At 36.5% G+C, this 16,893-nt stretch overlaps 1 protein-coding gene across 2 annotated transcripts in view; it reads right to left on the bottom strand.

Moving 5' to 3' along the window:
• The window catches only part of CNTNAP4 (contactin associated protein-like 4), a 279,155-nt gene that overhangs the window by 5,200 nt on the left and 257,062 nt on the right, over nt 1-16,893 (bottom strand). For both annotated transcript variants that reach the window (XM_011945986.1, XM_011945987.1), the window contains 4 exons: nt 15,390-15,614; nt 13,885-14,018; nt 12,988-13,075; nt 171-389 (listed from right to left, as the gene is read on the bottom strand). In XM_011945986.1, the coding sequence (XP_011801376.1) occupies nt 171-389; nt 12,988-13,075; nt 13,885-14,018; nt 15,390-15,614 (666 nt within the window). The remainder of the gene's footprint in view (nt 1-170; nt 390-12,987; nt 13,076-13,884; nt 14,019-15,389; nt 15,615-16,893) is intronic.

Raw genomic sequence — 16,893 nt, forward strand, 5'->3', positions numbered from 1 at the left:
ATAAGAAGTTGAGCATCTAAAAAACAAATGGGAAAGAGAACTAAAAACTAAACATACCAAACCAACTTTCAGAAGCCATCTTGGGAAGGTAGCCTGAAAACAACTTAAGTTTTCTAAATATCATGAACAAGCTGGGTTTGTGACTGAGTAGAGGAAAAACCTTAAGTCACCTGCAAATGAGTGTGTCCTTTCCCTTGATGTGGCATCAGTGCCAGGCTGGGCCACACAGCTGGACTCGGTCACATGTCCTGTAACAGTGACAGGGTCTGGGTGGCTGGGATGCAGAGCTGCCTTCAGAGGGGCAACGTGGCTGAGCTGCACTGCAGAGAGGCAGCCTGTGAAGCCCTGTGCACCTGCCAGTGCAGTCTCCTGGTCCACATCACTGTGTTCTGAAAATTCAAAGAAACACCGAACTATTAATAGTGAAAAGTGAAAATGGCAATGATGCAGAAATTGAGGATTCTGACTTTGTTAATGCAATAGCAATAAATATAAAGTTACCAAATTCCTTTCTAATTTTGTCTTTACTAAAAAGATAAAAATCCATTAGTCTTTCCACAACTATTGGTAAGATTTCCAATGTTAATGAAGTCAAGTTTCGAAGCATGGATTATTAAAAATGATAGGGTAAGCTCTTTGGAAACAAAGCAGAAGAACGGGTCAGGTTAAGAAGTAATGAGGGTATCATGATATTTTTAATTTAAATATAGATTACTGCAAAGTATTTATAATAGGGATTGTAGTCAATATCAAGAGGTACATCCAGAATTTGAAAACAAGTTCAGTACAGCTTTCAAGACTTATGCCATGAAAGTAACAGAAACTAGAGAGAAAATTGAGCCTCTGGACTTCTGTTGTCAGATGCCCAACTTGACAATTTGTTCTGGCTGAAAGCTTTCTGATACTTTATGACCTCACCCAAACATACCAGGAGGATGATACTATCGGGCAGTGGAGGCCATACCTCGAAGTTATTAGGGCGTCTCTCTAATTACTCATGCACAGCAATAAAACCCTTCATAACCCTATGCCCTTTCTTCCTGTTTCAATGACAGCCTGTCACTGGGACAGAAATAATCTGTGCCCTCTAAAGACAGATAATTTCTTCTTCCCATTAATAAGAATTTAGTTAGTATGAGACTCTTGTGGAACAGAGACTGGTTTTAATGCTAGGGTATTAATTATAATTTCACATTAGGAATATATTATACATACCCCTTGCTTGGTAAGCATGAAATCTAAACAAGGGAAATTTATGGTAGAGTTGGAAGGCTCAAATATCATCAAAATAGAATGCATCCATCCACCCAGTGTGATAAAAAAAAAAAAAAAACAGCACAACTATTGATACGGTTTGGCTCTGTGTCCTCATCCAAATCCCATCTTGAATTGTCATCCCCATAATCCCCACGTGTCAAGGGAGGGACCTGGTGGGAGGTGACTGGACCATGGGGGCAGTTTCCCCCATGCTGTTATTGTGATAGTGAGTGAGTTCTCATGAGAGCTGATACTTTTATAGGTGTTTGGAAGTTCATCTGTTGTTCTCTCTCCTGCTGCCATGTGAAGAAGGTTTTTGCTTCCTTCCCCTTCCCCTTCCCCTTTGCTTTCTGCCATAATATGTTTCCTGAGGCCTCCCAGCCATGCGGAACTGTGTTGATTAAACTTCTTTCCTTTATAAACTACCCAGTCTCAGGAAGCTCTTTATAGCAGTGTGAGAACGGACTAATACAACTATCCTCCCCTGCACCGTACATAGGTAGGAAAAGACAAAATGTGCACTTTAGTCTTTCTTTTGAAAATATGAAAATATGTGAGTGTATATTCAGGGCAACTTGAATCTATGTTCCCAGGAAAGTTAAGTTAAAAGTAGAAACAACGCAATAGATATTAAGCATATATAAGTATATATTATGTACTAGCCAGTGTTCTAAAAGATTTGCACGCTACTGATAAAACTTTACAGCAGACACTGGAGTATATTATCCAAGTCACACAGACGAAACAGTTAAGTTCAGAATTTTAACTATTCACCTGAGCTTACACAGTTGTTGGCATTACTGGACCTCTGGCCTACTGTATTCCAAATTATGAGCTTCTTTTGAGATATTAGCTGAGCTACTCTTTCTTTTAGTCTGCTTTCAGTCTCTGTAGTGGCTTTTATTTATTTTTTAAATCATTTTTGCTTGAGAGCTAGACTTTAAGTAACCCTAGGCATCTGAGCTCTAATTTTTTTTTTTTTTTTTTTTTTAACAGAGTCTTGCTCTGTTATCCAGGCTGGAGTGCAGTGGCACGATCTCAGCTCCCTGTAGCTTTTGCCTCCCAGGTTCAAGTGATTCTCCTGCCTCATCCTCCCGAGTAACTGGGATTACAGGCATGCGCCACCATGCCTAGCTAAATTTTTTGTATTTTTAGTAGAGTTTTGCCATGTTGGCCAGGCTCGTCTTGAACTCCTGGCCTCAAGTGATCCACCTGCTTCGGCCTCCCAAAGTTGCTGAGATTATAGGCATGAGCCACCGCACCTGGCTGATTATATCTAAGTTTTTAAAGAATTTTGGGGGGCTCCATTTTCATTCATGTTTTCTATGTAATAATAAAAATCCTGATTGAATGTTTAGTAATATGAATATCATCCTCTATAAAAAGAAAATGGAAAATTAGAGAGATTATATCACTTTCCTGTTGTGAGGGATCTGGTATTGAGCCACGTTTGACCCACCTTGCTCTTCTTCACTACTCAAAGATAGCACTGAGGGAGCCTCACTCTGCTGCTTACATACGAGGCTGTGAGCTCCTCCAACGTCAAGATGACTGCTAACATCCAGCATAACGTCATTACATAGGAGGCAGTTCATCAATGTGTATGAAATCAAAGAAATCATTTAGTCCACCTTAGCAATCATTCATTTGAATATATGTAGATTTAAACATATATATATGAAAAAGACTGCATTCTTGATTTGGAGGGTTTTTTTTTTTTTTTTACTTTAATGAGAAATTAAAAAGAAAATATACTGTCATAGGAGCATAATTGGGACAGTGCTTTTCACATTTCTTGTACAAGGTTAAAATGTTGAATAACATTTCCATAGGCCTTTAAAAAATCTTCCCTTTTCAGCCCCTCCCTGCCAGACAAGATTGACTTCTCTGGTAATAATCTGATATGAGATAAATTTTTAAAGCCTCATGCTTACAAATTGAAAACATTTTACCTATTTCAAAATTATTGTACAAAAACCATTAACTGCTAAAACTCAAAATGGACACATGGTCAGTTGATATTTATCCTTTTATGAGCTAAAGAAACAAAACAAATACCCTGAGGTTTGAGTATTTTACATGTTATCAGGGGAAGGGAGAGACACAATAAACATAGAAATGAAAACTAAATGAGAATTTTAAAGACTGATAATGCCATGAAGAAAACAAATTAGACAATGTGATGGTTGTAACTGGAACAGAAAATTACCCTGATGGATTAGGTTACATTTATGTGTTTACTTTAAGGGTGACATTTTTTTGCAGCCCTATTCCGTTAATACACTATGGATATTATTCCAGTATGTTCCGGCTGTATTACTTCTTTTTCAGTATTTGTAAGATACCCTGTGATTTTTGAATTTTCATCAGATTGTCCCTAAGTGTGTATCTTATCTCAGTATTCTGCATAGAACATGATAAGCCCTTTCAATCTGCAGACACAAAGTTTTTATTTATCTTGGAAAATTTCATATATTGTGCACACGACTACTGTTTCACCTTCATCCTTTTTATTCTCTTAGAATGCCAATTTTTCACATTAGGTCTCCTCTATATATTCTCTAAATTCATTTTATTTCCCTCCTGATTTCTATTATTTAGGACTTATATCTCTGTGGGTCAAATACTTCATTCACTTGATCTTCCAGATGCAAATTCAAGTAGAAAAAAGATCATTCTTTCCTTTTAAATTCTTCGTTTGGGAAAAAAAATCATATTTTGTAGATCCTCAAGGTCTTTTCCTTGCTTTATGAGAATCTCCTTAAAGTACTCTTACTGAGCCTCATTCATGTTGTTGTCTGTCTCCTTGAATAGCTTTATTTTGATAGAAAATAATTTTGGTTTAATTTTTTTCTCCTTTTATTGATGTTTAATGGTTTTAAGTCTGGAGTTGGTTTGTCAGTTTAATTTTTAATCTGCTTGCTGGTGCCCAGCCACTGACCACCTTAGGTAGCTCACACCCAGGGCACGTAGACAGTGTGGTGGTCTGGGTGGACCAGGAGCAGAGCTGTAGGCCACGGCCCTGTCCTCACCCAACCTTGGGACAGAGAGGGCATCACCCTAATTTCAGGTCATCTCAGCATCTTGAGAAACAGACAAAATGGGCACATTAATATTTTCTAATGCTTATCTTTCCCCATGGGGTCCAGGGACCTCTGTAAGGCAAGCAATCCCCAAGATCCAGCAATTCAAATTCCTCTCCCGCCCCCGCCGAGATTCTTCTAGGCCGGCCCCTGGACTTTCTTCCAACTGAGACGGTAGGAAGCCCCACAAGAACCTCCTCACTGGTTCCCTCCAGGATCCCCCTGCCTGTCCGCCTGGACCAGCAACTCATTTCAGAAGCATCAGTGGAGTAGAATTCGAATCGGAAGTGGAGGAAAACTATAAGCAACTCAGCTGCCATCCTCCCAGAATTGAGTCCAAACAAAATTAACAGCTATATTAAGTTGCTCATAAGCAGAGCTGGCCTTAGAAATACATAGCATCAGATATCTGCTTTGACAATTGTGCTAATAAGCCAATGGACAAAAATATAAGTTTTTCTTGTTATCTGACTCCCAAAAAGCCAACATAGTGTAATGAGTTAGAACAGGGTAGGTGGAGGGAGAAACTGATGACAATGTCTCCTGCTTCACAGAAATCGGGACCAAACAATCATGTTTTAGGTGTTTCTTGTCATAACAATCCTTAACTGACTCAGACTTCTGGGTATTTGGGCCTGTTAAAGAGTAATCCTCAAGTGTATTTTCCAACAAAGGGAGTGACTTCCGCTTGTAAAAAGAAGAAATCTTTTAACAAAAGGCCTGCAAGAAAAATGGAGTACTGAGAAATTAGAATTTGGTGAAGTGCCCTTCTGTGACAGAGAAACGACTGTTTTTTTGAAAGATGTGACAATACATGTAACAACAATTACAAGGAGTGGTTTATGAAATTTCCTGTAGCGTAAACAAAAAAAATTAAAACTCAGAGAACGAAGTACTTTATAGGTCCTACCTATGAGAAGGAGTCATTTAAAAAGAAAGATCTCAATGTCTGGAATCCATAAAGAAGACTTGCCAAAAAAAAAAAATGGTGCAACAAATCAAGAGAGCCAGGGCTAGAACTGAATGGTGCACTTTTACTACTTTATGCAATTCCACCAGGGACTCAACAAAAAAAGAGTTAGTGGGAAAGTAAAACGGCAAAGCAGACAAAAAATACTACATGGATAAAGAGGCAGTTTATCATAAAAGGTATCTGTTTGCCAACCAAACCTACTGTACTGAGTTATAAACTTGAAAGCCTGATTAATGCACAAGTTATGTACAGGCAGCTACCTTAACAGTGACAGGTATTTCTCTTTTGCTTTCAGCATAACCTGTCTCATCTTACGTGTCATGTTACAAGATGTTTGCAAAAATCACAGCGTACTTACAGGTAAGCTAATTAAACTTTCTTTTGTACCCCTTTGGCTTTGAAGCTGGTTTTACTTAAAATATCCTTGAGATGGAAGATTGCCTCTAAAGCTCTTCTGGGGAGACTGAGTAGACATCCTCTTCTCTCAGACCACACATTTTATTTACATCTGGCCTAAATTACCACTGCAGAAACCTGACTGTGCTTCCTGAGCTCTGCAGACTCAAAAGAGATAAATGATCCCTATGGGTCATCGCCTCTAAATATACCCAAGCTACTACTCAGAACGAGTGAAAATAATCTCCAGGCTTATAGAAAACTCCTATAACATAAAAATGAACAGAAATCAGAACTTAATTTTACAATGAGTTTTGGAGATAAAAAACAAATGTAGCACACCCTATTAATGATGGATGAATGTCAACCAAGTTAATTTGATGCAACCTGGTTTTTACCACTATCATCATGAAGTATCAACACATTACTGTTACTGTTCTTGTGCCATTATGTATTTGACACAAAAAATAACAAATGGTAATTATAAATTTCGTTCAACTTTTGAGTAGTGATTTCTTCAGTCATTTTTATAGTGTGTTAAATTATATCATTATTCAAAATGTGGGCATATTTTCCCATGAGAGGTTTTATACAACTTTAATAAGATTATGTAAATATCTTAATTGAGATCTTTTTTTTCCTCATGTGGTAGAATTGTGATCCAGTCATGGCTTAACGAATTGGTAAAACAACTTTATATCTGTATATTTCCTTTAATTAATTACATCCCAGAGAGATTTCTTTTTATATAATTTTCTAGTAAATATTTATCTTAAGCTGACTGACAAATCATTCACTTTGGCATTGGAACTTACGTACATTGTGAGCAAAGTACTTAAAGACATGACATCAGACTATCTGCCTCTTCACAGGGAAGACCAGAAAGAAAGGAAATGCTTTTCTTCCATCCTGTAGTACTCATTTCTACAAATGAGGATGAACTATAGCGACAATTTTCACTCCAATCAACATTAGCAAGCATTACAAGCAGATATCAAGCAAGGGGGATAATTTTTATGTAATAATATTAAATTGTACTATGATGGCGTGAGAATCATCTCTAACACTCCATTACATTTAACAGACAATGCTGGTAGAATTCAATTTGCTCTGCTCTGATTCTGATTAGTCCTTTGGAATATCATCAGACTCAGTGGTCCCCAACCTTTTTGGCACCAGGGACCAGTTTCAAGGCAGAAAGTTTTTCCACAGATGGGAGTGGGGAGATGGTTTCGAAATGATTCAAGTGCATTACATTTATTGTGCACTTTCTTTCTATTATGCGCTGTAATATATAATGAAGTAATTATACGATTGGCCATAATGTAGAATCAGTGGGAGCCCTGAGCTTCTCTTCCTGCAACTAGATGGTTTCATCTGGGGGTGATGGGAGATGGTGACAGGTCATCGGGCATTAGATTCTCATAATGAGCACACAATCTAGATCCCTCAAACGTGCAGTTCACAATAGGGTTCTCACTCCTATCAGAATCTAATACTGTGGCTGATCTGACAGGAGGCAGAGCCCAGGTGGTCATGCAAGCCATGAGGAGTGGCTGTAAACACAGAGGAAGCTTCGCTTGCTTGACTGCCCGCCACTCACCTACTGCTGTGCAGCGCAGTACTGATCCGTGGCCTGCGGTTTAGGAACCCCTGATCATCTGATCTTCTAGTATCTCCTTACTGTGGCTGCACAGTGCCCTCTCTCCACTTCACAGCTTCCTTGTTCACACCCCAGCCAATCCCTTCCTTTCTCTTCCTTCCATGGATGTCTATTCTTTAACAAACTCACTCACATATTAGCATCAGTGCCTAATTGGGGCTTTATTTTTTACTTATCCCTGGTGTGGGCATTTTTGGTTTGTTTGTTTTTGAGATGGAGTCTTGCTCTGTCACCAGGCTGGAGTGCAACGGTGCGATCTCAGCTCACGGCAACCTCTACCTCTCCTGTTCAAGCGATTCCCCCTGCCTCAGCCTCCTGGGTAGTTGGAACTACGGGCACATGCTACCACGCCTAGCTAATTTTTGTATTTTCGTAAAGATGGGGTTTCACCACGTTGGCCAGGATGATTTCAACCTCCTGACCTCGTGATCCACCCACCTTGGCCTCCCAAAGTGCTGGGATTACAGGCATGAGCCACCGCGCCTGGCTGGTGTGAGCACATTTTAAGCCATGTTAGTAATTAAATAAACAAACAATCCCTTTCTCCTTTTTATTTTTGAAATTCTTGTTTTATCATTGTATGAAGGTTTCTAGATTTGAGGCACCTGGAAATATGTAATTTTGGATGGGTGACTCTTGCTTTTATCATTTGGTATTTTTTTAAGTGTAAGTAGAGCTCTAAGTGTTATTATGCTTGGCTGCCAAATAAAAAGCTTTACATGTGACATCATTGTCAGAGGAATACACTTGCCCACCCCACGGGGACCACAAGCTCGTGACTATATGTGCTTCTGACAAAAATCTCAACTTCCAAGTTACCATTTGTTCTACTATTAAAATCACATAATATGTTTCTTTCAACATCATGAATGTTCTTTGGATTTGGAACATGACATCTATGATCTATTTTCATGTATTATGGTTACGAGAATAAATTTCTAGGTATGGCCAGCTCAATATAATATGACTAACCCTCTGGAATCAACTAAAGCCTTCACAAGAAGAAAGTCATGCTATGTACTGAAGACAGTCTATGACATTTTAATTATTAAAAATTTTAAAAAACAATGGACCCGATTCATTTTTTTAAAGATTGTAAGATAGATTTTGTTTTTACTTTTCTTGCTCTAACTTGCACTTTCCTTTTAAAACATGCTTTTAAAATAACCAATCCATTATTTTGAAAGTCATTTCATGATATATTTATAAAATCACAGTTCCCTTAATTTACCTAGGTCACCTTTTGCCTCACCTCTGAGCACTGAAGCGAGTTTTACATAGAGAATTCCTGACACACTGGAGATTTCTCTTAAAGCTCTTCAGAGGATATTGAGTAGACTTACTTTTCCTATACACTTTATTTACATCTGGCTTAAATCTCCACTGCAGTAATTTGAGAGTACATCTTGGCTCTGCAGCCCCAAAAAAGAGAAATAACTATTATGGACCATCATATCCAATATATAAAAGTTATATGCTGAGAAAGAGTGAAAACAATCTGTCAGTTTTTACATAAATAAATCATAAAACTAATCTAACATATAAAAGTCTCCAGGAATAGAACTCAAGAGCTTAATTTTACAGCAAAATTTAATATAAAAAAATGCAATACAGTCTGTTGATTATGGGAGGATCTGAACTGAGCTGTTTAACTAAAACCTTGATCTTCCCACCATAGCTCTAAACCATCAATATATTATTATTTCCAAAGTTATTAAGTACTTTTATATTTTAATTGTAACAAGCAGTTAGAAATGGTTACCATATCATCATAGTAGTTTGATATTGTTTCTTAAAATTCACCCACCTTTCTCAATATCTGCTGGTAAAGTTTTTTAACAGTGTCAGCAATTCAAAATTACCCTTAGAATCCTTTCTACATTTAAGAAATGAGTACTAGAAAAAGTCAAGAGAGGGAAAGTATTTCCTTTATATCTCTTTTTCCATTTGAAAAAGCATGCGATAGTTATATACTTAAGTCTTTTGTTGTAATTGTAGGCAAATTACAACTCCAAAAAAAATTGGCAATGTTTATATGCTACTCCCTTAGAAGAAATATGCAGAAAGTATAAAAATAGAAGAATTTTAATATATTTTAATTTGGAGAGTAATTTAGGACTACTTTATCTAAAGCAATATTGGGGCACATTATACTCATGTCGATACAAAGGCACATTTTGTTATCATAATTATCGAAATCCCCACTGCCAAAAGCTGTGTAAGGGCAGATGTAATGTCCACCTTGTTGAGTGGGATTCTCTATTTACACGGTAGGTGACCACAAGGTATGTATTTAATATGTGAATCAAGGAGTCACCTGGGTTTACAAAAATGCAAAACATATTTAATAAGTGCGGAAACATGAGAATGCGCATCAAAGACCATCGACTACAGGGAGATTGATTGGCCAAGGGTCCCAACTGCTGGGCTCTGAAATCCATCCTCATGCTTGTACTAAGGCCATGTTTTCCATGGACTGACCCCTACCAATGGCGGGTCACAGCAGGCATTCCAAGGCAGGCTCTTCCCTGGCAAACAAGGGACTCCTCTGGAGGATGACTTTAACTCAATGGCTCCCTAAACATTTTGCTAAATCTTTCTTAGACTCCACATTGGTCTGAGACACTTCTGTGCTTCTGTCTAATTTTACCTCTCTCTCTCCAACCCTGTAGACTGAGTGTCATGGACATCTAATGGTCCTGTCTGCCTTAGCCAGCATCCCCCCATTGACGCTTACGTGATTGTTTCCTTAATAAAGTCCTCACATGCTTAATCCTGTCTTCACAGCTGTTGTTTGGAGGACCTGGACTAACACCAAAAATGACTTCAAGACAGAACAATTCTCTTTGAAATATTAATAACTCTTTTTGATCTATTTCACTATAAATACACTGCATTAAAATATAAGGATATACTATGTAACATTTTGCTATAAATTCACATACCACACAAAATTTGACCATAAGTTACCAGTTTCCTTTGAATTACAAATGATTAGTCCCTAATCAAGATCCATACCTTAGGCATATGCCAAATAAATTATCACTTACATTTTTAGGAGAGTGAGTTCACTGATCCCATAAATTTTATTGCTCAATTTGGACTTTTACTTTTCAGCATATATGATATGCATATTTGAATCAGCTTCCCAATTGTTTTATAATATACTGAATATATTTCTACTCACAGTGGTATAATATCTTGCATAGAAAACCTACTTAATATTTCTTCTTGACATCTGTGAATGGAGTATCAGCTTATGATTCCACTCATTAATGGCATCTACTGTACTAATGTAGACTTTGGGATGAGGACTCTTCCAAATCACAGTTGCATGTATTTTTAATTCTGTGTATAATAATAGTTATGTGCAAAGGTAGGCTTAAGTGAGGACAGAATAAGGAGCAGAGTCTTCTGTGACCGTGATGTTCAGCAAAGAGGTTTCCAGACAGACCACCTCACTGCAGACGTTGGGGCTCCACCCTATGATCCCTACATCTTTGCCTCATCCTGGGTCTGTTTGGGGCTCTTGTCCCTTCCCCAGCCACCTGCATGCTTACCTCCCCCAAAGCTGAGAGCCACCTGTAGGGAAGTAGATCGATCCCACAGTTAAAACAGTTGAGGCTTTTTCTTGCTGCTTGTTTGTTTAGATTTTTACAATTCTCTTTGGCTTCCTATGCTATGCCATAGCTATAAATGGAATAAGACCCTTGAACATTGTTAAAAAAATAATGTTCAGGCCGGGCGCGGTGGCTCAAGCCTGTAATCCCAGCACTTTGGGAGGCCGAGACGGGCGGATCACAAGGTCAGGAGATCGAGACCATCCTGGCTAACACGGTGAAACCCTGTCTCTACTAAAAACTACAAAAAACTAGCCAGGTGAGGTGGCGGGCGCCTGTAGTCCCAGCTACTCGGGAGGCTGAGGCAGGAGAATGGCGTGAACCCGGGAGGCGGAGCTTGCGGTGAGCTGAGATCAGGCCACTGCACTCCAGCCTGGGTGACAGAGCGAGACTCCGTCTCAAAAAACAAACAAACAAACAAAAAATGTTCAGAAATACCTTAGTTGCATATCCAAAGCTAAATAGGTAGAGCTAAAGAGTTACATACCCAGAGCTGAACAGTCTCCTAGACACTAATGTTCTTACCTCCACAGTGGCCTGAAATAGCTATAAATATTTCCCAATACTAAATATGAAATAACTATGTATATTCTCTTTGAACAAAGGGAGAGCCTAGCCATGTTTTTCTATGTATCTGAAGTTTAGCTTAAAGCTAATCCTCATGTGCACAGACTTAAGAGTGCACGTTGTCTTATCTGTTAATTATACATCAGGGGACAAGACTTGAATCAACTTAAAAGCTACAGAATCAAGTGGAATCATCATTTCATGCTAAATATATTATTGGCTATATACATAGTCTTAGAGAAAATAATACACACGTCAGTCTTAAATAATTGGATTTATATAATAACACTGTGGGACTCCCATGGAATTTTTCAGTTAAGCCTCCAAACATCTAAGAAGTACTTTGCACATATTTTTTGTGTCCACTATAGATAGTGGAAGAACATTGCAATTCATGGTATTTCCCCTGTTTGTTTACAGAATAAGAACACATAATCTTGGTGCTCATCATAGTACTTGAAAGCCTATAAATATTTATTCACTGAACTATTAACCTTCTAAAGGGCCAATATTTTGATCATTCACCTATGGGCTTAATCAAACATTCTCATGATTCTGAGATTAGATACAGGCAACATAAGGAATGATTAATTGAGGTACAAATAACTGCAAAGGTCAAAAAATAAAATTCCATTTACTATCTTGGACAAAATATTTCAGATTAGTGTCAAATACCAGACTAGGAATAAAAATTCGGCTACAAGAACCCCCCTCCCCCCAATAAGATGAAATTCCAATACTCTTAATGATTTATGTATTACCAAAAATGAAATATCTATTAAAATTTACTTTTCAATTTAATCCTTGTTGGCAAGTGTAAAATAATGCAAACATATTCTGATGTTAAAATGGCAACAGTGCATTTCTACTCCAGTGCTGTAATTAAAGGTAATTGATGGAAATAAATAAGAATTATAAGGCATTTATATTGCATCTGAGCAAGCGTGGCTGCCAAGGGCAACATTGCAACAAGGCAAATAGAATCCAAGTCATAACCTAAAGCATACTAACTAGAAGAAAAGTAATTGCATTCTTCTTCCATTTTTAAATCTAATCTTAGTTTTATCATTAGAGGAAAGTTTGTATATTTGGCACCTAATTAATACAACTTTGTTATTTTTATTTTTAATTATTTAATATTTTTGAAATGTGAGAATACCGTATTTCATTATGCTTTATTGAGACAGGACTGAGACCAGGGTGACCTTACCATCAAAGGAAGATGCTTGCTCATCACGCAGGATGCCCCTACTCATGCCTGCATAAGCCTCTACCTTGATTATCACTCACTGAATAATCAAAATAGGCAAGGGATTTCCTTTGCCATGATGATGTGTGTGTGTGGTGTGTGTGTGATATGATTTTTCTGATCCATGTTTATGTATCATGGTTAGCATGGTTAGGAGAAAGGTTTTTTCTTTCACTTACCTAAAATCCTGCCCAATACCAGAGATTTGACTGCACTGAATTCTGTGCCTGATGACAGGTGAACTTGTCTCCTTGTATTATTGTCAATCTACAAAATTATTACACGAGATAAAAACATCCAAATGGATGACGTTTAGTTGAGAAGACAGGAAGCAAAGGAGGACAAGAGAAAAAGATAAATTAAGCAGTCGTTAGCATGGCCCCAGACATTTAGAAAACACAAAATTTAAAAACTTAGCCACTTAGAAAGGATTTTCGACATTATTTCTATACTACTTTCAGATGCCAGTGCACCCTACTTCCTAGCCCCTCGCATCATTTTATTTTTCTCCACTGGATAAGGAATCCAAAATAGATGAAGCCAACAAAAAGATACAAAAGGTTATTTTTTCCCTTAACACTTTTACTTGGTATTTTTATTTGAGGTAGGCAGCTAAGAAATTTTCCTCTAGGTAGGGTACCAAAAAATTATTAGTGCTTTTCTTCAAAAACTGGCTCCATGAATAATTCCACCTTCTTTGCTGTGACTCACATCATTAACAAAAATTCTGACACTAAAAACATTATTTTTGGATAGATTTCTTACTGCATTTATCTAAAGTAAACCAGTTTCATTAGCGTAACAATGGTCTTACCAGTAGCACACTATGACATTATTGTCCTTCTGAGCAGAAACAAGTTAGAAAAGATTGGCATTTTAAGTATCTGATATTAATAATATAATGAACAACATCTTATTGCTTAAGAAAACCCTGACTACATTTGAGGTCTATTATCTACAGAAGAAGATCACTGAAAATGTCTCTGCTTATTGTGTTCATTATCAAATTTCTGCTTGAGATCCTTCATGCTGGAGAGTCATTAAAATGATTGCTTCTGCTGAATTTACTACGTTACCTCTATAAAGACCACTCCTTCTTCTCTGTTAATCACTATGTGGTGAAGTTGTCCGTCAGCCATGTTTTTAAAATCAAAGTTAACAACATCAGGATCTTGATATCTATTTAGCTTGTACCTGATCTGCAAACTTCCTAGAGTGGGGAAAAATTGTGACTTTTTTAGTAAAAATCATACTTTGAGAATGGCTTACTTAAAAATCAGAGTCATGTTTTGTTGCTATTTATTCATTTCAGGGAAAAATTGGAAGATAGCTTCTTATAATCCCCAAGAATCAGTTTCCAAGTGAAATTGCAATACTGTATTTTCAAAATCAAGACCAAATATGTTGCACATAAGCACTCTCTTTCCTGCAAGTCTTTAATTTAACATCAAGATCTCAGATTAAGCATATGCAAATCTATGCACTAGCTTCTCACTTAAAAACAGTATTAAGTATTTCTGAAATGCCAAGCTATTGTTTAATATTGCAATAATATTCTGTTTCTACAATATTTTAAAAATGTATCTCACACTCTGGAAATACAACAATTAACGAAATTATGAAAGGCAAATGTAGTTTTACTAAAGATAAGAAATATGTCCAGTGGTCATGGTCATAGACTTTGAAATAATGGTAAGATGAATCATTTTAAGCCAAATTTACCATCAGAATTGGTACTACTCATTTAATTGCCTGCAGAGATGTCAATTAATTTATTTCACAGGATATCTTTCAATTCGATGAAGAAAACGCCATAATATATAAATCAGCTTCAAGCTCAAAATGCACAGTACGAATAAATACACTTATCGAACAATCGTATTTTTATTTTGGTGTTCAATACCCTTGGGATATATTTGAATTAGTTGAAATGATATAGTCACATGTCTGTATGTTTGCTTTTCTTATCCAGAGAAGTTATTTCCAAACTTTTTACCTTTAATCCAGATATGGGAAAAAGAAAAATAGCAGTAAATGGTTTTCTGTAGGAAACACATTTCCTAATCTACATGCCCTTAACACTGCATGGATATACCATTTTTTTCCCATGATGATTTTTTTAACTAAAAGTATGACTAAAAGGTCATCTTGTGGACATATTCTTATCCATAATGCTGGTTTATTAACACTCTCTTAATGTTTCCTTGCTTTGATTTGCAGGAAATACTTATGTACAACAAGATACCTTATTTCAAAATGAACTACAAAACAAATATAGATATTCATATGGAATAGTCAAGGAGCTTCTAACAATAATATAATAAGTGTTTTATATAAATAAAATCATACATTGAATATGTAAAATTATCAAAATTATAAAGAGATAAAGGCATCTTAATCATTTTAAATAATCCTTTTAGATTATACTTACAGGATAGCACTAAAACTGTGAATACAAAAAAACAGGCACACTCCATTTTTCTGTTTGTAGTTTGAGAAACCAGAACACAAGAATGATCCATATTATTACAGAGCTGGTGTTCTAATTTAATTTTCTCTCTCTCATCTAAAAAGAACTCACCATTTTTGGCAATGATAACAGAAAGGTATTCTTTGTAAAAGGAGCTCACAAAAAGCAGCAAGCTTGGTGTTCGTGTTGTTCGGAAACTAAATTTGATCATTTCTCTGCTCAGCTTCATATCACCATGAAATGAAGCAGCGTGGGAGCTGGAGTTTTTACTTAAAAGATAATTTTCTTGAAAATTGTATATCACGGATGAGCCAGATCCAAAATATGCAGAAATCTCTGAAACAACATATATATTTTTTCTTAAAAATGTTAAGTACAAGAATCTGGCTTTAGTTACAATAATTAATATTTTAGTTTCTGTAAATAATGAGTTGCATAGATAGAAGAACCAACCCCAAACTAGAATCAAATAATAAAGCAAATTAATAGAGCTTTCATAACGATCTTTGAAATGGCTTTGTTAAAATGACATATAATTAATGCACTAGTATAATTTTACAGTTGAAAGCTAAATGTTTTCTTATCTGAGTTCAAACACAAACCAGGCTTGTCTTCTATCTCCTTGATCATCTACTTGTTTATTTAAATTTTAACTCCCATCTCTTACAGTGCAGATAGTACACACTAATCTTAAACGAAGCGTATCTTAAAGGAAGTCTAGGGCACCCTATCTACAAAATAGGAAGGAAGGATGTTTGACTCTCTTCTTTCCCAGGATCGAGAGGCAGAAATTTTCCTTTAGGTCTAAACATTTTCTCACAGTTGTTGTGTACTATAAAAAGAAAGCCAAGTCTAGTATTAACATGAGAGAGGAAAATAGCATCAACAAATGGAACTAACCAACCTCTTTTAAATCATTTTACAAAAGTGTAATATTTTTCCTGTCTGAGATTAATATCCCAAATTCTCTCTCTTCTTTCTTCCCCTCTCTCTCTCACACACACACCAAATACATATGTATGAAAATGAAGAGGATGGCAGAAGAAATAACTCATTTTAAATCCCCGAATCTGCTTCTCTTCATTACTAAAAAAGGACTGGTTATTGAATACAAGTTGTAGATGATACTTACTGGATCATACAGTAATGTTTAGACTTCCTTGACATTTTAGGGTTTTTTATTGTTTATTTTATTGTCTATAACATACATTTTATATTCAATATAACATGTGCATACAGAGTAACATTTATGGTTGCACTTAGCAAGATGAACTGGAAATTATTTATATCCAGAAAACGAAGACACGTAATTTTAAAGAAATGGTCTTAATTATCACTTTAAACATGAAAAATGTCCTAGAATGGTACCAACAGTATATGATTATGATCACAAGTTGATTTGTAAATTATAGATTATTCCTGCGAAAAGCAGAAGACTTGAAAAGTACATTTGGCCAACTTTTTATTAGCTCATCCTCATGCTTTCTTTGTAAGTCAGGAGTTGTTTTATTTATTTATTTATTTATTTTGAGACGGAGTCTTGCTCTGTCGCCCAGGCTGGAGTGCAGTGGCCAGATCTCAGCTCACTGCAAGCTCCGCCTCCCGGGTTTACACC

Source organism: Colobus angolensis, unplaced genomic scaffold, assembly GCF_000951035.1.
Source record: "Colobus angolensis palliatus isolate OR3802 unplaced genomic scaffold, Cang.pa_1.0 Scaffold248, whole genome shotgun sequence".
NCBI classification, from domain to species: Eukaryota; Metazoa; Chordata; class Mammalia; order Primates; family Cercopithecidae; genus Colobus; species Colobus angolensis.